The sequence below is a fragment of the Oreochromis niloticus genome, linkage group LG16 (genome assembly GCF_001858045.2).
Source record: "Oreochromis niloticus isolate F11D_XX linkage group LG16, O_niloticus_UMD_NMBU, whole genome shotgun sequence".
In the NCBI taxonomy this organism is placed as follows: Eukaryota; Metazoa; Chordata; class Actinopteri; order Cichliformes; family Cichlidae; genus Oreochromis; species Oreochromis niloticus.
The window spans coordinates 15,689,757-15,713,396 of record NC_031987.2 but is presented as its reverse complement, the minus strand read 5'-3'; the positions used below and the strand labels follow the sequence as shown (position 1 = coordinate 15,713,396).

Below are 23,640 nucleotides of genomic sequence, written 5' to 3'. Positions count from 1 at the left end.
GGCGATTTGCATTGAGGCTCCAGTGGGCAGGCAGCAGCAGCGCTCTGCGGCTGATTCCTGGTTTATAAAACCTTGATTGGACGGAGTAAGTCACGTTGGCCGTGAAGCTGTCAGTCTGATGCTGCACCATTGTTCTCCGAGCAGCCGGAAGGAGTGCCTGTCTAAGCACCGCTGTACACCTCAGTTGTGCCGATACTTCCAGTATCATTCGGGAATCCGGGGCCGGGTTTAACGGTCTCACACTGGTGGGTGATTTCCGCAGAGGCAAAGCCGTGACATGGTGCTGGGGGCAAAACTGTGAAATCCATTGAGAAAAGGGCGTCATTGACTGGCTGGATACTGATGATAGTAACGAAATGAATGGTGAGTATTATCAATCACAGGTAACAGGCCTATATTTGAACACTTGCATATTTGATTAAATTATGGACAGACGGATTATATTTGTTGCTCACGTCTTTTTACTATTTCCTGAGGTAAATTGACGATTTTACGTTTGCCTGCTGTTTGTCAGTGCACTGGATGGTACATTTGTTTAACTACACTGGGCATCACAGCTCAACAGTCACTCTGCTTAGGACATCTGCTACAACTAAACAGTCATTAAAATTTAAGAGCGATTTAATACTTTTTCTTCAAATTAAACTGGTGTCCATTTTATTGCTCAAACGCTTTGCGCACAAAGAGTTCAGCTCAGTGTTTAGATAAAAAAAAAATACTATGAGCTAAACCGGACATGCAGGTTAGAGCTCCTTTTTGTGCGTCACTTTTGAGTGCGCACATGTGTGTAACACAGGCAGACTGGTATATGGCCAACTGTCCTCTCATGTGGACTGCTAGAAGAAGAGAGTCTAGTCCCCTGCAGAGCCTTGTGCGGAACAGGCAGGGGAGGCAGCGAGGCTCTTCCCCTCCTTCCTCCCCAGGGATACCCCCACCTCCCCTCTGCCTCTCAACTATAAAAGGAAAGAGTGGCTCACAAAGAGATTTAGATAAAGCTCTGTCAATCATTCATATGTCAGTGCTGATATGGCAAAGTTTCCCTGGCGAAGCCTGTGTACGGCTGCTGTGATAACAACAAGAAAGGAGGAAAAATTGTAAATATTGTGATGCACTTTACATCAGATGATACAGCAAACTCCATAAAAACATATTTCTTAAGGGCACATTTTGCACAGTCTCTATAGATTTTCTAGCTGTCCTAAAGACAGATTAGATTTGCTGCAGAGGATCAAATACTATGCACATCTCTCGTCTTTATTCCTTACAGAACAGAAGCGGGTCGTTGCAGTCTGATATTCTAGCTAAAGGTAAGAGAAAATCTTGCTTATGCTATTTGAAACATCATATCGCCAGTTTTCACCACACATTAACATACTGGATTTATGCCTGTGAAATAGACGGTGCTCAAAGCTCACACAACTGTTGCTATGCTGCCACAAAAGACCCTCTAATAACAAGATATGATGTGATGTTGATGCAGACAACAGTGTTTAGTGAATACAGACAGCTGCGCTATTCTCTTTGGTTTATACTAGAGAGAGATGCCTCTGATATCACTGTGATGAAAAGGGGACATATTCTTTTTAGAATATGCTATTTTTCATATTTTGTCTTTATTTTTTCATCAATAAATCACCAATCAAAAAGAGCAAACAAAGACCTCACCATGCAGCACTAATGTATTTGTATATAATGCAAATCTATCCTTATTTGAACTGTCAGATTTTTTTTTTTTACATCAGACTTGAACATGGCAGCATCATTATCCAGCACAGCCTATTTTATTGTTCATCTGCCAGTCTTTTTTAGTCAAAAGTCCAACAGTTTATAGCCGTGTCCAAGCATGCACTCCAGCATGCGGCCATGTACTGTACATGCAACCATTTTTCATATTTGCGGTTGAGATCTGAAAGGTGAGGAGGTGGGCTTTGTGTGAGTGTGTGTGTGCATGTGTGCGAGTGTGTGTTTGGGGAATGGGGCCTCTTTTCTTGTGTCTGTGTATTTTTCTTCCTCAATCCATCTGTTTCAGCCGATCAGCATCCAGTCCTCAGAGGAACAGAATTTAATTAGTACATGTGGCACAGAGTGAAAGGACACTGAAACATTAAGTAGATGTATTTACTTGTGAAAAGCTGTATCATTAAGCTGGCTTATTTGAATAACTGATTCAGCCATGCTGGTATTACATACTGTAGCACAGATGGCTAAAGCTCGATAACAGTAAATGTAGTCCATTGAAGATTCGCAGGAAAGGTGTGATGGCTTAGCAGCACTTAGAGGAGTCTCTCAGCAGGAGGCTGGTGTGGGTGAGATGTCTGCACACAAAGTTCACATGCACGTTTAAATCTATTTCGTGTCCTTTTAACAGCAAGAATTTGTGGCTTTAAATTTAACCTTAAGGTTAGGCGAGATGTTGGGTTAAAGGTCAAACTCTAAGCTGTTGCATGGAGGATTAACAAGTTTGTGGGTTGTTGTTTTTTTTATTTATTTAGTATTTGTTAAACAAAAAATCAAAGAATACGCTGAAATTCTAAATATATTCTTTTGCTTTTCAGTCCTCTCATTTCTGTTAATTCTTCATTAACATCGTAATTTTTGGACTATGTGCAATTCTTTCTCTCTTTTTTTTCTATTTTCCAAGGTTTCCGAAATATCTGAAAAAAGTCATCCACCCTCCCATTCCCATCAGGCTAAACAGTAAATTTAAATTTAAAATAACTCTCAAAATAAATACATTACTTTATACATAAACTACATCTTGATGCAGCTCATTTACGATCTAAGGACACTTTAGACAGCCTTTCCTTAGTGGCCACACAAACAGAAGATATAAAAGGTGCGTGTACATTGCAGGAATTAGAAAATATTACATTTTTTGGTGTCTTTATTGTATGTTATACACAGTTTACCTTCTGGCAACAAAAACCAATTGGCTTACTCAGTAATTCTGCCTTCCTCATTGCCTGTTGAATGCGTTTTTCATTAATTGCACGTGTTAATTGATGCCTCTCTTCTTCACAAACACAGAATTTAAATCATAACATCGACAGCTTGTATAGAAGGAATGGAGTCTGAATTAATATCAACCTTTTAGATTACATAGCAGCTTTGTGTCCCTCAGCAGGGTTCGTGGTTCCAATTTAGAAGCTTTTGAAGTGATTTTTTTGTGTGTCTTTGGCTCCTTCCTGGCTACGCTGTGCCGGGTTTTCACGGTTCAGGATTGTGCTCTCTTGAGATGTTGCCATGACACCTATTTGGAATCTTTTGTTTGTCGCCAGCTAATCGAATGTCAAGAAAAAAAAAAAGACGCATTTTTCTGGCTTAATGAGTTTTATTTGTTAGTGAAAAGTAAACCATTACATAAATGCTTTTATATATCCAGTGTGAATGCAGCCATTTCAACAGAATTAAGTGAGCCTGTAATTATGTGCTTTAACTTTAAATCATTTCATTACTACAGGATATATTTCAGTTTTAATTGAAAATAAATGGAATTATTATTGAGCGCTGTTTTCAAAGCTATGTAAAGTGACAATTGAAAAAGAGAAAACAATCATTTCCAAATCATTAAGAGGCCATGTTTACATGAAAATGGTGGAAAAAATGTAGCAAATGTTGAAATTAAGAAATGGTGATGTTTTTTTTTTTAAAAAGGAAAAAAAAAAAGAAAGTTTTTTTTTAAAGTTGAGACTTTGGCATGTTTGCGTCTGTGTTGCATCATCTCTCTGAACTGAAGAAACCAATTCCTGTACTTTTAAAGGCAAAATGTTTCCCTATTTTTGCTTGATTTAGCTTTTCAGCTCCTCAAAAGCTCAGCAGTCCTTTGGAACATTTTTCATTTCATAATATTGTGAATGGCTGACAGGTGACAGGCTGGATTAGCACCTTCACACATAATGTGGTTTGGTATTGTTCCGCATACTGAAATAAGCAAGGCCTTACTTGTATAAGACATTTGGATGGCAGCATATGTGCTTGACATAATTCAGCATTAACTGGTGCTATCACATACATGTACAGTAAAGTGCCCCTCCTATACGCACTAACGCACCACCACATAGCAACAGTAGCTTCTAAACTATGTGATATTGCCAACCTCTCATGGGGAGAGCGCCTCCATAATTTTTAAATGAATAACTTATATTTATATTTATTTCTTTGCTTGTTGGAGTGTTTTGAGGATGTAGTTACAAGCTTTGTTTACTGACAGTTACACCAGGTATGTATCTGTGTGTTTTGTTGACTCTTTCTCAACTTGTGAGAAATGTGTTGCTGGCTTCAATTTTAAAATGAGTACCCATCCAAATATTTTCTTCTGCTTATACAATTTGGGATTGCAGTAGAACTGAATCCTGTCCCAGCTGTCACAGCGCAAGAGGCAGGGTACACTCTGGACAGGCTGCCAGTCTGTTGTAAGGCTAACACAGAGAGACCGACAAGCATGCACACCTATGGTCAATTCAGAATCACCAATTAGCCTAACAAGCAGGTGTTTGGAGTGGTGTGATTGGCTGCGGAACTCACACAGGCACAGGGAGAACATGAAGAAATGCCCTAACTGGCATCTTGATTCAAACCCAGGATCTTCTTTCTCTAGGGCATTAGTGCTAACCACTGCACCACCATACTGCATGAGCATATATTTTACATATAAAACCCAATATGGTTTCTTTGTGCTATTTTCAGTTATAAAGCTGGTTTAAATCATTTGCATATTATCTGTTCCTATAATTGTGAATGGCAGAGTCCAGAATATAAATGTTTTTCTGTCAAAAGGTGTGAACTACATGTGACTTTGGGTTTAAACTAGCTACACACATTCACTAGTCGCTTTGTTAAGTACACTTTGCTAGTACCAGCTGGACCCTCTTCAGAATTCTTTGTGGCATACGTTCAGCACAGTGCTGGAAAACTTTCTCAGAGATTTTGGTCCATACTGATATGAGAGCATTGCTATAGAGAGTTGCTATAGATTTGTCGGCTGCGCATCCATGATGCAAATCTATGGTTCCATCACATCCAAAAGGTGCTCTGCTGGAGGAAATGTGATAAGATGATTTGAGCTTCATGGTGCTTTATCCTGCTAAAAGCAGCCATCATAAGATGGGTACACTGTGGTCATAAAGGGATGGATGGTCAGCAACAGTACTCAGAGAGGCTGTGGCATTTAAACAATGCTCAGTTGGTACTAAGAGGGCCAAAGTATGCCAAAAAAAATATCCCCCACATTACACCACTACCATCTGAGTGTTGCAGCAGAACTCATCAGAGACTCATCAGACCAGGCAACATTTTGTCAAGCTTCTGTTGTCCAATTTTGGTCTGAATTGCAGCTTCAGTTTCCTGTTTTTAGCTGATAAGAATGGCAAATGATGTGTCTTTTGCTGCATGATGCAGTGAGTTGCTGCCATGTGATTGGCTGATTAGATATTTGTGTTTAATAACAGTTGAACTGGTGTACATAAGACAGCATCTGTGAATGGATGTCTGTGGTGCTTTCAGTGAAAGCTAGGATATATTATTTATATATTTTATAAATTAAATATTTTATATAAGAATTTATAATCCTAACTAACAATACCTTAAAACAAAATTTAATTAGGTGTGTATCCTGGATGCTAATTAATACATATTTCTATTTTTTTTTTTTTTTTTTTTTCTTACTCTAATTCACCACATATAGTAATTGCATTCAAAGCTGGCCTACTTAACCGTTTTTCTCAGATAACAGTGTGAATGTGTTGCATATAAAAAATTATTCAAGATCTCAACATGATACTGGCTATATATAAATGATAAGGCTTGTCTGCAGAATATGAACTCCACATCCCACAGCTTTCCCAGCCTGCGTGAAAGATAAAAGCAGCCCTGTCTCTATGAAATGCTTCGGCAGCTCTGTTTCTGCCAACAAACCCGCTTTTGCGAACTTTCAGGAGGCATGGGAAAATACAGTCATAAATAAAATATAGAGGCATGAATAATTTAGCTCATCATTGTGATTGACGTGAGGGTGAGGGTACCTGATTGTGCCTCCACAGTGTGAGACTTGAATTACAGCAAATCAAAACATCAGTCTGAATGTGGAGCGCCTTCGTCTTCATACTTGTCTGCTGTGCTATGTTTTGATCATTAACACTAAACAACAACAACAACAACAAAAGGAGTTATCATGAGATGTTTTCTTAAAGATTCAATTTCAGTTCAGTCCTGTAGTTTTGCTTTATTAAAATACTGTTAATACTGTTTGGTGTGAAGCTCCCATGAAGTTAAACCTAGAATGTTCCCAACAGTAATTTGCAACAATAATAATTACAGTCATTCGTATGACTGCCAATTATTTCTACCTCTTTGTGACTGAATACTGGTGCATTTAAATGTGCTACATTAGAGCACCCTTTCCTTTTGACCCATGCGTTTAATCAGGATCCTGTATTCTTGTACAAGGAGGAAGAACGGATCAATGATTCCCAACATCGGGGTGTACTGTAGCTGCAGAGGCTGCAGCAGGCATCACCGGGCTGTAGCTCCTCCGTGTGCTGAGTGCTGAGCAGTGGGCTACACTCCCTCTCCCCTTACCCTGCCTTTCCCCTCTCTTTCTTCTAACTCCACCACCCCAACCCCCCACCCCCACCCCTTTTTTTCATGTGTGTGAAGCAGATCTGTCTGCAGCCCGAGGCAAGTGCAAGTTAACAAATGTACAGAGCGCATGCGAAGTCTCATTTGCATAAATCTGTAGATGTCACAACATTCCCTTAAACGGATTCCTTTGTGTTTAATTGGGGATATTTTTTCCCCCACCTCATGTGCATTCTTGTGTACGTCTTTCAAAGATGATTGAGAATACGAACGACTCTATTTGACAACTGATCAATTATTTGCAAAATTTGTCCACCCGACCTTTATTGCACCGCAATGGAAAAATTATGAGATGTTTGCTTACTGCTCTGCACCTAACCTGTGTCATGGCAGACCAACTGCAACTATATCAAAGCTTAAGCTTGACTGCAGCGTTTGCACATCATTTTTTTTTAATATGTTAAACAGCTCCATGATCTAAGAGAGTTCCATTATATAAAAAAGGCAACTTATAATGACTTATTTTCTTTTTCTGTTAACATTTAGTTCTTTTTTTATTCTAACCACCCACTGGATTGATTATGTTTGATGTGTGATCCCTGTGACTGTGTGGTCTCCAAAACCAGAATGGAAATGAGTATGTTTATTAAATTGTTCGTGACTATACATGTAGTACATATAGATTAGGACAAACGACACTTCACCCCACACAAAAATATTCTACTGTATTGTTCTAATCTAGAAAACCTTTTAAAAAAAATAGGAATATGTGAGCATTGCATTTGTGTGACTCGGTGGCAGGGATCCTCCACTGACATCATCTGTAGCTGTATAATCATCCAGGCCACAGCCTCTCCTCGGGGGAGTCCAGCTGAGACCTGGTCTCTCTCTCTTTCTGCCTCTATCTATTTATTCCTCTCTCTTTCTTTGCCAAGCTTTCTTTCTCTGTTTCAAGGTTGCCGTTTATGGTTGAGTGTGACACCAGTGATAGATGACTTCGAACACAACGTCAGACTGCCTGCATGGCTGAGGATCTTTTGTGGTTTCAGGATTTTTCTGTGCTTTGTGATCCTTCTCAATTGGTTCTGCTGGAATGCTCCCTCAGTCACCCAGACAGAGTTTGCTGCAATGAAAATAAATGTATCTGATAATCAAGAAAGAAAGATGGAAAGAAAAAAATGAATAAAACGATCTGCCAAGCCATCTGGGCTGTATAAATGTGGACTTCATCACTGCGGAAATTCTAGTAGGCTGTGATGCTACCAGCCATATTGAATATCATGGGCATTTTATGGATGCTGATGGAATAAGAAAGCAAGATTTCCTAGCGTATATGCGGTCTGTACTCACCCAACCTTTCCCCTATTAACCCGTTTGGCAGCCCTTGTATGTGTATGCAGTCATTAAGGCAGCTTTTTGTCAAAATGAGCCTTAGCCTATATAACTTTATTATCTGCCCATTTCACAAGAATCACATTTTTGGCTTCTTGACTATTGTCAATCCAATCTGCACTTGTCTTTTTGGTTTCTGCCAACTCCTATTATATAAAAAAAAAAGCATGTACTGGCTGTTGCACTGATTACACTCTGTAATCATTTTGATTCCAGTAAAACTGTAAATAAGTAGAACAGCCACGGGATATTTCTCTGTAGACCCCAAAACATAAAAGCTCAGAAATGCTTAAAAAGCTTTTCAGCGTATGTGCCCACTGAGCAGTCATAGAAATGAACAGTGCACCATTTTGGATCTTGGTTTCAATTTTTCTTTATTAATCTTTGGTGTGTGCTTTTTTCATGTAGAGGTAATTATCCCTGACAATTAATTGTCTGCGTGTTACTTGTACCTTTTTAACTTACTTATGCATGTCAGTCAGTGGTTAAGTAGTTAAGTTGCAGAAAAGTCAAGTTGTTAGATAAGACTGTCAAAATGACAATGACAGTCTTTTCTAAACTTAATCAACCGGTTATGGTACGCTGTATTGTGCTAATACAAATTGTTCCATGAATCAACTAAGAGAGACCTTTTCTGCATTGAAACCATGGGTTCCACTGCAGATGTGGTGGTGATGTAACATCGATCTGCCTTGTCTGCTGCTGCCTGCTGGAGTCATCCATCATTCAGTATTGTTTCTTTACGAACTATTCTCCATTAAGATGTGCTTTTGCATTGATTCCATCAGTTCCATGTGCATATTTCTTGGTGCGTTGATCTTTGCATTCTTTGCTACCTAGCATGAAGATGTGAATGGGGCACCGACCTTATCTGGTGTTTTTTCATTTTGTCTTTTCTTAGCAAATACTTTTCTTTCTACGCTTTTTGCAACACATAACAGTGGTAGTGCTTGCTTATGCACCCTCACGTCAATTGTCAGTATTAGCTTTGGAGGCAAACTGCTAACTACTTTCGGATACGAAGCTATACTGAAAATTGTAATCTACTCAACATATTGTTTTTTGTTGTTATATTGTTGTTGGAAAAGCAAAGTGGAAGCACTGAAGTGCTTGTTGTGAATGACAGTAGATAACATTAGGATCTGCCCTGCTGATGCACCTGAGGGAGATACTTGGTCACTGTTGATCTCGACAGGCTGAAGAATCAACCATCTGGTCTTTATGTATTTGAACATACTGTGAGATAGTTGTGTCGGGTGCCGAGAAGGATAATGACTGTGATGAAGGTGATGAACAAGGTGGGTGCAATGATTCATCCTTGGTTCACTCCATTTTCCTCAAATAAAGGTTGTGATTCATGGCCACCGTTGCCAACGAATTGTTGATATGTTTTCATGAAGACAGACAGTTCAAAGCCAAATGTTTTAGTGAGATTACTGAAGAATTTATGTAATTGTTGGTTTTAAATGTTGGATGTTAACTGAAAACATACATATCCAGGTCCTGTCTGCAAGACCCTGGCAACAGTGATTTGCCTACTCCACTATAGCTGCTAAATTTAAAAAGCAGGACTTTAAGATGTTGTGATTTACTTTTAATTCGTTACAGTAGAAGCTTTTCATGTTGTCTGTAATTACAACAGGGCTGCATTAAGGCAGTTCAATTATTTCTAAACCTTTCTTTTTTATATATATATTTTTCAGTTTCTTCTATTCTTCAGTTTCCTTCATTGAGATAAATGAAAAAGGCTGTTGGAGTCAGAGCAAATATAGGTCACCATCACTGGTGCAATGGTGTAACAAATGCCAACTCTGTGGCTTATTTTATGTAATAGAGGAGCATATACAGTATCCATAATGCTCATGGGTAAATCATTAAAGGAATATAGATGAGGCTGTAAATGGCATATTTCATGAAACGTTCTGTAGAAAGTGATAATAAGAACAGCTAAAACTAAAAATTGTATTTGTATGCATTATAACAATAGGACATATTTTTTATGGCTGCAGCCAGAATAGTACTTGTATTTTGTTATGACATGTTATGTTATGACAAAACAAAATTTGGAAATGGGACAGGTTGGTTAGTTTCTTTGTTCCCATTTTCAGTAAGAAGCTGGTAAAGTAGAAAATATAGCTAAACACGCTGCAAAGATTAGACATCCATGGCATCCAGGTTGAAGAAAGTCCTGATTTTTATAATTTGCTTTGAGTAATGAGGTGGCTAATGGTTCCATCATAGCAAGGAATTTCAGGGTCTGAATAGACTGGGTGGCTGTGTAGAGTGCGCATGGGTTCTCTCCGGGAACTCCTGCTTCCTCCCACAGTCCAGAGACATGCCTTTTAGGCTAATTGGTGATTCTGAAGTGCCCGCAGGAGTGAATGATTCTCTGTCTTTCTGTGTTAGCCCTGTGATAGAATGGCAACCTGTAAAGAATGTACTGCGCCGCTCGTCCAGTGACAGCTGGGACAGACTCCAGACCCCCCACAACCCTAAATTGAATAAGCAGAAGAAAATGGATCAATGGATGGAGCAAACCACTGTAATGAAATATGTCAAAGCTTTTGTAAAGCTTTTGTTTAAGAGAGGAATCTTGTTTTATTATTAATAAATAGATATTACACCCACAGGTAGAAGTAGTATACACTGGTATTGTAACAGAGCTTTAATTTTAAAACATTTACATAAATACCAAAGGTGTAAATGTGATTTATTTAAAATTCATGTTGGATTTAAATAAGATAAAACCTGATGTAGGTATGTCGCCACCTGCCTCTTTTACAGAAATATTCATATAGATGTTTTTTAAGTTACAATGGAAAAGATGGTAAATTTAGTAGCTTTGCTTTCAAGACTTGCTTTGCAGCACAGAATTTGATGCCAGCAGGCATAAATCAGTGTTTCTCATGTGCCCACCTATCAATATAACAATATATGCCAAGTCATTGACATTTATTTTCTCAGAGTCGTTAGCAGAGCAATCATTTTTATATTTAAGAAAGTATGAGGATAAGTAGTTCAGGCTTTCCATTAGTACGCTCAGTTATATCAAAGAAGAACATATACGAGTAGATGCAGTTTTCCAGTTCAGTACAGTAACCATGCAATGGATGCAATCTGTGTTTAAAAAAATAAGACCATTATCTCAATCAAGGAAAATGAAGGCAGCAAAATATAAAATGACAGATTTAAAAATTAATCAGCTTTCTTATTGTCATCCTGCTTTTAGAAGAAGGCAGTTAAGAATTAGAAATATTGCTTTTTCACCAGACTATGGTCTTACTGGGTTTATTAGATTGAACAGGTCACCCTGTTGTTGTGTCTGCGTGTTACTTGTACCTTTTTACTGGTGCAGTTGTTAAAATGCTTGCTTGTTCTTTGGTCCTTCTAATTCAACCATAATGGCCGACTGTAATCTCTGAGTGCATTGTTAAAGTCTGCCAGAGTACTGTCGGTTCCTCCTCCTTCCTGTCTGCAGTGAGTAACCACATATAAAAAATGAGCCAATTCAGTGACCACTTCCATTCTAGAAAAAGATTTTGACCCTCAATATCAATCCTCAGTGTAATCACTCTAATACTACTACTAATGCAGCTACTGCTGTTTTCCATAGTGTAGTATGTTATATGGTAAAGGAAAAATCATCAGTCAGGTCTTAAAACATCACCAAAACATGATAGAATAACAAAACGTGTTCCTTATTAAGTAGTATGTAAGTTCATAGTTATAAAAGTCATAAAATACCAATTGTGATCTTTGAATGTGCATGAAAATAATGTGACAGAGTATGGAAGAAAGAGGCGAGGAGACAGAGATTTGTAGAGTAGGAGGAGCACAGTGCTGTCAAGCTGAGGTTCAGCGAGGACACAGATGACGATACAAAAAATTGCAGGAGCAGATTAGTTTTGTTTCCTTGAATTCACATCAAAGAAACAGCAGGAACTCACTGACGTGATGCTATCAATGAATAGGTTTAATTGAAACTGTATAAACTAACTCAGTATTTAAATAATATCCACTTCAAAGCTTAAAAAAAGCTGAGGAGTATGAGGATTTCTTTAATGTTGTCAGTGATGCAAACAATGTTGCTAACTCAATATTTCCACCATTTGTCTGTCCTGTGGTTGTAGATTTTCAGAGTCTATAACATGCTATTATTTCCACTGCACCGTATGTGGGGTTTGTGTCCAGAAATAGCTGTTTGTTTTACGACCTCGATACTGTATTATCTGGGGGGGGGGGAGCCTCTTGTCTTAAAACTATCCTGTAAGAGGAAGTGCAAGACTTTTATGTTGACATACGATCCGTTCGAGTGCGAGAATGATATTGTGGCTCCTCGACTGCACTAGCCGAGGCCTCACTGACTCTTCAGCAGAACTTCCTGGCATAGGAAGTGTTAGGAGCACGCTCTCTACAGCACTGACAAATCTTGTTTCCTGTGGATCTCACTTGTCAGCCTCTTTCAGGTATACAGCATCTTTATAGCTCCAAGCTACGTGCAGACAGATAACTATCTATTTTTGCTGCCTTTATCCAGGATAGTCTTTACAAATCAGCACATTTTGATTGTGTAGTTTAATGCTTTTTTCCCCCCATCTTTCTCTGCTGTGTTGTTCTTGGCATTGAACATTTCCTCTTTTCCTTTTTGTTGCCTCACTCTGTTTCTTTTTCACCTCTCCCTCCCTCCACCTCTTCCTCGTTATCCTTCTCCCCCTCACCCTTCCCTTCTGGATATGCTCTCTGCATTTCCCCCCCCCATCCCATTTTCCCACTGGCCTGCATCTTTCACATAGCCCCCCCCCCCCCCCACCACCACACCGTCAACCCTTATAAATTTCTCCCATATTTTTTCATTCTCCTTTTTACTCACCCCCCTCATACCTCTCCCACCTCACTCCCTGCTCCCTGCCCCCTCCTCTCTCCAGCTCATGTTGGTAAAAATATCTGCAGACAGCAGGAGCAGAGGCACGCCTGACTCTCTCCCCCTCTCTCCCTCCCTCCCCCTCCTCTCTCTCTCTCAGACATCCCACCCATGTGATCTCACAGACTGCCTCTGCTCTGCTCCACTCTTCTCCAGTCAGGCTCCTGCCTTTCAGCCGGCTGCAGCTAATGAGCCTTTGTGTGGCCAAAAAAGACAGCAAGAGACAGAGAAAGAGAAGAAGAGAGAGAGAGAGAGGCAGTTAAAATGAGATAGACTGTCATCTTGCAACAATAAAGCATATGGTACCGACAGTGCAGTCAGAACAGGAAAATTACCAGTCTGTCTCACACTCCTGCACCCTTTTTTCTCATGCCCGTGGAGCTCAGGGGTCGTTGCAAGTCAGTGGACTGAAACAAAATGGGACTCTCTTCATTCATCATGTTTCACCTTTTTTGAATAGCCACATTTGTGACTGTGCTGCCGTACTGCTGTGAGAAGAGGTGAACGGAGTCACACTCAGCCAGTGGATACAGGTCAGTTGTTCCTGTGAGGGGGCAGGCCATGCACAGAAGTGAAATGTGGCCACTGTAGGATTGATGTGTCATGACTTGCTCCAGATGCCACAGGCTCATTGGCATCACTTGGGATGAGTGTTTTGAGCTTCGCGTTGTCAAATCGGCTTATTGTTATTGTGGGAACCTTGTGAATGATGATGGGTAAATAATTGTATTCATAATGCAAGTGTGCTACAGTGCTGTGCGCGCAGCTGATTAAGGATAAGAGTTGGGTTCCACAGTTGATGTGTGTGCAGACAGAGGCAAACACAGGGAGGGGCTTTCCAAGCTGGCTTTTTTGCTGCATTATTTTCTCTGGGATTTTCTCTCTTGTACCACAGTGTGTGCTGCCCAGCCATGATTAGTGGTAAGGCAACAGTGAAGACAAAGAAAGAGCTGTTGGAGAGCAGCGACCATCTCTGTTTTTTATTTAGCCACGATGAGAGAGGTTCACCCCATGTTACCCGCAGCTCTGTGGTTTATGATGTCATTTGTATGCAGTGTTAAGATTTTAACTTTTCATGCTATCACAGCTGAATACAGATGAACTATTATACACTCGTGCGAAGGAGAAACTGTGTATAAATGCATCAGCAGAATTTGCTTAAATATTAACTTCATTCTCTAACGTCAGAGCTTTATTGTACACAGTATGTTAGACTGGAAACATTGCCATATGGGAAAGCACTAGTTGTGAGAGTACATTAGAATCTCCATGGAAACCACTTTTGGTATCAAAGCCTAGTGCAGCATCATCTAAGGGCTAAGCATACGAATAGGTTTCCAACAATAGTGTCTAATTAGGACCCTCAGTAGGAAATGGACTAAAATTGCACAGGTCATTTATGGTGGAAATTTCCATTCCTGTTGGCTGACAAATTAAGTGGATTGTGAAATAAACCAGTTTCTTTGCTGTTTTTCATTTGAGACCAGCAGATTCTGTTAATGAAAATGTAAAATATCACAGGGCAGGCTCGTGTAATCTAGTCTGTCTTCAGTTAATCTTATTCTTGTAATAAAAGTGAGTATATTGATCTTGAGTTTCCTGTCAGCCATTCATCCATTCATTCACTTTTTAAAAAAAAAAAATCTACAAGCTCAGGATACAGACTCCTATTTCTATTTAAAATAAATAAACATATATTTCTCTTTGGTGAGAAATCTTTTCAGTGACGTTACCCTGACTGACTCCTCTCCTCTTCACATTCTCCCAGATGGAGGACGCCTCACATTCCTTAGTTGTAGGTAGAGCTGTTGACTCTGGAGGTTCTCCAAATGCTGGTGGTGCCATGTCACTGCACTGAACAAGCACATCCTCCCGGGAACAATGACCCTCTTGCTGGCAGTGCTAGTCCTCTCTGGGTTGCACCTCTTTCACAGGCAGCATGTCTCTCAGGCAGCATTTGCATCTGTAATGATTTGATAGCAGAGCCCAGATGAAACACTGAGGCTGTCTGTGAATGGAACTCCCCCACAAGCTGCTCTGGCAGATAGACGGAGTGGGACTGGGTGAAGATGCACACTGTCTTTACTGATTCCAGGTTCTCCGAGAGAAAGGCAGCAAGGGAAAAGCTGCCAGTCATAGCAATCCTTGCTGTGCTACTGCAGCACTATTTCACTGGCCTTATTTTGAAATGTGACATGACGTTCCAACTACTGCTGTTAAAGCAGGGAAAACAAGTAATTTACTGTGATTAGGAACAACATTTTAACAATGTCATGTAAATACTGATTACCACTAAACAAGTCCTACAATGTTGCAGGCCATTAATTACACACTAGAGAATAATGGCAGGATATTTATCAAAAAAAAGAAGGAAAAAGGAGCAATTGATAGTTATTGCAGTGTCATATAGCCAGTTTCTGTAATCATAATTAGTTTTATTTTATTTGACTGATGAGCTTGTTCTTGTTTATTTGTCTAATTGCATCATCACTCAGGGGAGTTAATGGACCCTCTCAGTTGACACTGAAGTGGTCTGCAACACTACAACACAGCATGACATGCTAACCACAAACAGCCAGCTGAACCTACACGCAGATAACAAACTGTGCGTAACATTGCTGTCCAATATTACTGTAGAGCTCATGTTTAAAATCTGTTTTCATAGCAGCGCTGTGGCGGCTTTCTCTGGAAGATTTGTTGCAGTGATCATGTCTATTATTCCATTTTTGCTAATATCTTTGCGGTGCTTTATGATGCATGATTACAGAGTGCATTTTTCAACACTGTTTCAGCAGTTACAGCTTTTCACAGTATAGATTTTGACTCCAATTTGCGATGCCTCTAACTGCATTCACAGGAGGCCTTTTCTTTATCCTCTGTGGGAAGCATATGCCTTAACTGTAGCTCCCTTTTGAATGGAGTCTTCTTTTTTTTCTAAATAAGGGCAGAGCATTTTGAAGAGAGGAACAAAATTTATGCAGGAAATTGGAACATGCAAAATTGAAGTTGTTTTTGTTGTTTGTTTTTTGGGGGGGTTTTGGAGATGGTGACTGGATGTCCCAGGGTCTAGATTTTGATGGTGGACAATCACATGAGGTGGAAAAGGAGAGGAAGAGTGATGCACGATTGACGTCTTGAAAGGGAGTGTGACAGATTACAATGACTTTAAAGACCAAAGACTAAGTTTTGTTTGAAGAAGGTAGCTCAGTGGACCAGAGTACCGATGTTGACATTTTTGAATGAGGTGAATCTGAACGTGTGGGAAAACGGAAGTGATGGAGGAAAACAAGAGCGGCAAGATAAGCCCATAGTACAGAGGGGAATGGAAACTAGACATGAAATTGTTCTCATACTTGTAGATGAAAATGAACATCTTTGAGTTTGCACCTGTATAAAGTTCCATATCCCATGCATGTGAAAATTTTAGTGTATTCTTTTAAGAGAAAGCCATCATTTTAGACCAGTGCATATATTTTTAATCACTTCTGTGTTTTATAGCAGCAATTAAATTGCAGACACCTTAGATTTTACATATTGTACATAATTTCAACCTGACAAGTAAAAACGCTAGACAAGTTGGTCCATTTTCTCTTTTTCTTCAACCTCTCAATCAAAGAGAGTGGAATGAACTTCCTGTAAGGAAGACATAGTATATAATTAGCAGCTTTCGCCTTTCTTTTTCTGCTCCTTTGTGCCAAGTGATCAATTGCCGGGAGAGTGCCTGGGAGCTGGGACAGTAGCAGTAGAGATTTTGTGCATGTTTGAGTGAAAGTGATGGTGGGAGAGTCTGGCTGGTTGCTAATTGAGTGAGTTGAAGATTATGAGGGCTCCGAACTGGATATTAAATAATGTGTGGCCCCTCTGCTGTCTGTCGGTTTCAGGTGCAGATGCGGCGGGCCATGAGCGGAATACTGAAGAGGAAATTTGAGGAGGTGGAAGCCTCCTCCTCCCCGTGCTCTTCCGTGCGGGAGTCTGATGATGAGGTCTCCTACAGTGAGAGTGGGGATAGCAGCGACAGTGTCAACCCCTCCGCTTCAGGCCCTTTCACCTGTGAGTGCCTGCATCTTTTAAATTTGTGCATTATATTCAGTGACAGTAAGATTAATGTCATCATTTTGCCTCGTGATAGACAAAGCTAAAGGACTGAAAGGGATTTTTACGCCAAATCTGAGCCAGCCTTATTTTGCAGCCTACAGTTATTGCAGGATGCTGCTCGAAGAAGACAAATGTGCATGTCTGTCGATAGCGGAATGTAATATGAATTTACAGTCATGGCTGTGCATTAGAGAGGAGAGGAGGCAAAGAGTCTGGTGCTGTAATAAAAGGGAAGCATGCACAGGCAGCCTCCCTCATTAGTAACATCATCAGTGTACTGGCCCAGCCAGAGGAAATAGCTGATTTTGTATCAAGCTGCATGAGTGCAACATTGCTGGTACTGCACATGTAAATGCAATATCTATCTAATGTATCTAAAAACAAGTTTATTGTTTTAAATAATGATCTGCTTATTGCAATCTAGTTTTTTTGTTTGTTTGTTTGTTTTTAATGAGAGCAGCCCCGTTGAGAACAGACTCATGCATAGTGGGTTATGCATTATTAATTGTTTGAAATCAGCTGACTAATCAGTTAATTGTTTAGTCTTTAAAATAGATAAAACGATTTCTAGATCCCAGTGTAACTCTTTATTAGTCTTTTCCTAAAATATAAAATCAGCAAAAATAAAACATATTCAGTTCAAAATATATGTAAATAACAAAAAAAACAGCACATTTCTAGACAGAAAGATGAAATCATCAAATGCACTTTGAAATATTTACCTCTTTATGATGAATCCATTGAAACATTTGCAGATAATTTTTCCGTAAGTCAAGTAATGAGTTTACTCAGCTGTAGTTTAGAGTCCCGCATTAATAGGATAGGGGTGAGATACAAGTAGACAAGTGAAATGAAGAAGCCACTAAATATATGCAAATATAGTTTTGAGCTGAGATTTTATAGGTGACTCAGAGGAGCCCCCTTGTTAAAAGATCTCACAGTATGTCTGGGCTTAAAAACGACTTTGAATAAAAGAAACCAGTCTCAGAGAAACCTATCACAAAAGACACGTTTCCTCTCCAGGTTTCAAAGGATACTGAAGTCACTTCTAATAAAAGACATGGTGCACATGTGAATCTTACGGTTAAAGACGTGCGACAGAATGTGAATGAAATAGATTAAACAATACTAGGTCGTTAATACTGTGGAGGATATTGAAAACATTCAGATGCTGGCTGAAAAATCTCAGTAATTTGATTTTTAAAAAGCAAAAGAAGAGAGCCACGTTTGGACAGCATGTTTGTGTTCCTGTGTATCTGCACAGTTTGCTTACTTGGTTAATTTGGTTTTACTATTATTGTTGGGTCTTCCAGTATACAGCGTTTTGATGTGTGTTGTTGGGATTTTGGTGCTATATAAGTAAATAAATAACTGATTTGTTTAAAGCCAGGTAGCAAGAAAACAATGTGAAATAAGAGTTTTTGATGATGCCTTTTTGCGTGTATGAATGACATACATGGGGACGGGGGCCCCTTTCCTCAGTAAGGGGGCTTAGAGACAGAAGTTTTGTACTGCGTCTCTTGAGGCTCCTCTTGGCCTCTGTGTCAACCGCAGCCGCCGGTAACTGGGGCCTCGAAGGTCAGCTAATAGCAACAAGAGAGCTGCGCACTGGGAGACAGCGCTCTTGTGAAGTAACATGCATGTAGTGATTGAGTATCTTGGCAGACAGATGAAACACTTAGGTCCTGAGTGGCTTTGCTTTACATCCTTTGCTGTGGTGTTGGGCAGAGAAGAAGAAAAACATCTGTAGTCTGTTTGTCTTTTAGAGTGTCTACTAAACAGTCAGATCAGAGTCTTGGGGCATTTAAAAGAAGATCTGTTAGGACAAATTTCATATATGAAACATATTCATCATATGAAATCTGATTACATAGCTCTTAACATCTGTTAATTGTTTATCTATTGTTTTTATAGGTAATGCTACTCTTCTCTTCTTCAGCTCTTCTCAGCAGTCTTGCTCTCTTAGCTCTACACGTGTAATGAAATGCATTGTCCGCTTTTGCATGGGGTGGAGAGCTGTTGGAACCAGATGGTTTCTATTTGTCCTGTCTGTCTGATAGGGGGGTGAATGCTGGGAACACTGCTCCTGTGAACCAGCTCTCTCCATCTCTGGGCCAGGCAGGGGATTATTTATGCTCCAGTGTTGCCCTCTTCTCTGCACCTCCCCCTTGTAGAGCTCTCCTTAAAAAGACACACTAAAGACTTGCATGCCAAGTGGAAGCACAGAGACATGATGAAAATCTGTGCTAATTCACTACACTGCTATAGTAAATTATATGTCTGTATCAATATCTCTCTATATAATAGATAGATATAGATATATATGGATATAGACATATGAAAGAGAGGCTATTTCACATGGCTGTAAAATAGTTCTACTCTAGCAGAAAAAATGGTAAAATATATTTGAAAAAATCAGCAGTTATAAGCTCTTGAAGTAGAGCTGTAATCCTTTCCACGTGGCGTAAGTTAATTATCAAAACCACTTTGCAACAAAAACAAGAATTGCATGCATGCACTGTACTGTTTTCAGACTTCCTGTTTTCCTTTTCAGCTAACTCAATATTGAAGAGGGAGAAGCGCTTGCGGACGAGAAGGGTGCATTTTGAGAATGTGACAGTGTACTACTTCAGCCGACGGCAGGGCTTCACCAGCGTGCCCAGCCAGGGAGGCAGCACACTGGGCATGTCCAGCAGGCACAGCTGGATCAGGCAGTACTCCGTGGGTGAATTTGCCCTAGAGCAGAAGAGGATCCACAGAGACATGCTCAGAGACCACTTGAAGGAGGAGAAACTCAACTCGATCAAACTCAAGGTGAAAGCATTTTTATTGGTTTCTGAACAAAATCCTACCTGTAAATCTTTTTTACTGTGGATTTTATGACCTACATTCAGCAGATGTCATTGTTGGTGATGAATTTTTCCTGAATGAATTATCGTTTAAAATAAACCAGATTGTTGATGAGTTTAGCTTATTATTTGTGCTTGAATATTTTTTTCCTTTTTGTTTTTTAAGCTGACTAAGAATGGCACAGTGGAGTCTGAAGAGGCCAACACACTCACAGCAGAGGACATATCTGATGATGACATTGATCTGGACAACACAGAAGTAGACGAGTACTTCTTCCTGCAGCCTCTTACCACTAAAAAGCGTCGGGCACTGCTGCGCTCCTCTGGGGTAAAGAAGATTGATGTGGAAGAAAAACATGAACTTCGGGCTATTCGCATGTCCAGAGAGGACTGTGGCTGTGATTGCAGGGTTTTCTGTGACCCTGAGACCTGCGCCTGCAGCATTGCAGGGATCAAATGCCAGGTAAATCCCATGACACACATGCTGCAGCTTCACGTTCTGTTTTCTGACTTGTAAACAGAAAAAAAAAACATGCGGCCCATTTAAAGAGAATGTGCTTACATGAATAATTTATAGACTACATTAAAGAACTTGCTTACGTGTTATTTTAAAACAAAATCCGTACATTTCTTTGCTTTTCTGTTTTCAGGTGGATCGTATGTCATTTCCATGTGGCTGCACTAAAGAAGGTTGCAGCAATTCAACTGGAAGAGTAGAGTTCAATCCCATTCGCGTCCGAACGCATTTCTTGCACACTATAATGAAACTCGAACTGGAGAAGAGCCGTGAGCAGCAGCAGCCGTCCCCAACCAACGGGTACCATGGCGAAGCAAGCGACCTGGGAAGTGGAAACCCTTTTGCTCAATCACAGCACAGGCTGGAGTACTCTCTGTCAGATGCAGTTCCACAGGCGGCCAGCATGCACCTTCAAGCTGCAGACGACATGGAGGAGACACTAGATGATGAAGATGAGGAAGAAGATGAAGAGGAGGAGGAGGAGGAAGAGGAGAACGACGAAGATGAGGACGATGAGGAGGACAGTAGCAGCGTTTGCAGCGGGCTGTCTGATTCCAGCACACAAAGCTTGGCTAACAGCGACTCTGAGGACGAGGAGGGGGACGACGATGATGAAGAGAAGTCTGAGAATTTTGACGACGACATGACGACACCGTCGGTTTCTCATACCGAAGTTGTGCCCTTATCCTCTGTGCTGTGTTACGGTGATGGCTCTGTGGGACATGACAACCACATTAATGGGAACACTTATTTAATGAACTCCTCTCCGGCTGAGTACTATCAGCTGGGGGGCTCGAGCGCCATCTCCAACGGCCAAACCAGCCAGCCTAGTGAACCTTATGGGGAAAACTTGGCATTCCAAGATCCAGTTAGTACGACCAACGGCAACATGGCCCAGAGACCTTTCAGCGTCACTGCTGAGCAGTACACAGACTACTCTAATCATGCTGAAGAACAATACGCAGTCAATCACCATTTTACTCTGAGCGGTGGTGCTCCTACCACCCCGCTGACCTGTTATACACCTGATCCGAAGAATAAAGTTTTGTCCAAAGCGGCGTTTGAGGAACAGGCAGAAAACGAGAACCAGGCTCCATTTCAAAATTACCTGAACAATAACAATCAGGGTTCCTACAGCAGTCACAGCTCATGTATGACAACTGAGCAGCCACCACAAGAGTCAAGTCTCAACGGACATTCTGACCTGACCTTACTAGCAAACAACACTAAGAACCTCCCTTTACCAGACCACTGCCCTGAGGTCACAGCCATTTAGTGTGCCTCACCTTTTTAAGTATTCTTTAAGTAGTAGTACATCTTCAAGAGGGACATAATCATGGCCTTTTTGGATTATCTGACCTTAAATTTCAAAGCAATTCACAGCGCCGTAATGCATTTTCATCTGTAACTATAAAGCCATAAGTTCATTATGTAAAAGGCTTTGAGGTGCTTTTCGCTGTCTCCAGTACATTGTGTGCTTAACTGCAAAATCGAACGTATCAAAAAAACATCAAAGCATAATTTATGTCACGCTGTGCAATGTATCCTGTAATTTCAGATGTAAAGTTCTAGTTTTAAGCAGATATTGTACTGTAGATGGAACTTTTCTATGTCTGCTGTATGTGTCAAATGTGCAAAAAAAGGCTTATTGCCAATTTATTTATTGTTTCTGAAGTATGTGTATACTTATATTGTAAATGTTTTGATAACAATACGCATGCCGTTTTCGGAATCTCAGTGATGTTTGGGAAAAAAACGCCATTGTTTTATATTAAAAAAAAAGTGTTGTATACATAATGTACATTTTTCTTGTTTTTGTCACAATTATATGCTTTTCTATGGTTTTGAAAAGCATGAAAAAGCCTGAAAACTTATTTGTATGTTTGGAATATGATATCAATAGAAATGTCAAAATCAATTCACAGCCTTTTGCACTTAACGTGTTGGGGTCCAGTGGCATGCAGTTGGTTTGAAATGACTTCAGTTTTTCCCCTGCTGTTTACTCTTGGAATAACACAATTAGCATGTGTCACTATAAAAGATTTTAATGTGAAGATTTTTTTAAATACAGGGATATTAATGAAGTCATACTTTGACAAATGTCCAAAAACTATGAAATATTTATCAGTAAAATAGAATTAATTTGAACAGTAACTGGTCTAGTGGACAAAATATGTACTCTAGAAATGTGCCAGTAATGCTTATGGGATTTCGACATTATACTGTCTAACAACTTAGATGTTTATTTACGTAAATCCCATAAAGATTAAAATTTTTGTTTTGTACGACTAATGGTTTAAACAGATTTTCTCTTCTACAGAAAATCCTTAGTAAAATCAGCCGATGGGGCATTTCATCGCTTTAACAGTGCTTTATATTTGTATTCTAAGCATTGTTTGTTTGGTTAAAAATATACAGTTATTAAAACTATGAGGGGTAAATATGTTCAAGGTTGACAATCAAAACTTATTTTCAAATAGTACACAGTAGGGCTCCTGGAGTCCTGTAAGCCATCAAAAATGACAGCCAGATACGGAAAGAATATTTACCAGAAATGTATAAATAACCTCTAAAATCACAGACAAGATGGAAATTGAAGTGACTGCTCAACAAGTGGAGGACTGCAATACTTCAGTGAATAGCGCTGCTGTAATGCTGGTGTTACCTTGAGCTCTCTGCTCCTGCATGAATACTGATATTTGTCCCACTTCCAAGCTGCAAATATCCGCAACATCACTATAATCAGAAGACTCGGCACAAGAGTTTGGGTGGTTTTGTGCGACACTCGAGTAGCTGGGACCTGTCATGCCACATGCCACAAAGTATACAGACTGCTTTCAGGCAATCGGTGGCATCGGCAAAGCCAATAGTTCTGATTAACTGTGCCAAAGCATACAGTGTGAGAAGGCTAATACGATGACATCCATGTGGGAATCCTGTGTTTGGTTTTATGTTCCAGTATTTATTACGAATGATATAATGAAATGTGTATTTATTGTGGTTTATTAAAAGTCTGTATTGAGTAAATTGCTTCTCTATCTTAAAAAAAACGTCTTCTGTTTCATGCTGGTTGTGAGTTGTAAAACATCATGTGCCTGATTTATTTAATTCGATTTCATATTCTGTGAAATGCATACGTTTTGCACAAAATGGTAATTTTTCTTTTTCATTGTGTTTGGTTTCAAACTGTAGATAGACAACTTCACTTGACATGATTTTGAAATAAATATTAAAATTTCTTTTGTATCTAAATCACTTTTGATATATTTTCATATTCAAGCACACAAAGT

At 39.8% G+C, this 23,640-nt stretch overlaps 1 protein-coding gene across 2 annotated transcripts; it reads left to right on the top strand.

Moving 5' to 3' along the window:
- csrnp3 (cysteine-serine-rich nuclear protein 3) lies at nucleotides 1–23,602 on the top strand. 2 transcript variants are annotated; one of them, XM_005452968.4, is made up of 6 exons: nucleotides 1–363; nucleotides 1,268–1,307; nucleotides 16,771–16,939; nucleotides 19,539–19,798; nucleotides 20,000–20,296; nucleotides 20,484–23,602. In XM_005452968.4, exons 3-6 carry the CDS (start codon nucleotides 16,777–16,779, stop codon nucleotides 21,624–21,626), a joined length of 1,863 nt encoding a protein of 620 aa, XP_005453025.1. In that variant the 5' UTR covers nucleotides 1–363; nucleotides 1,268–1,307; nucleotides 16,771–16,776; the 3' UTR covers nucleotides 21,627–23,602. The 2 variants fall into 2 exon arrangements, with proteins under 2 accessions (XP_005453025.1, XP_005453026.1); XM_005452969.4 differs by lacking the exons at nucleotides 1–363; nucleotides 1,268–1,307 and adding an exon at nucleotides 13,037–13,422.
- Nucleotides 23,603–23,640: the final 38 nt, after the last annotated feature.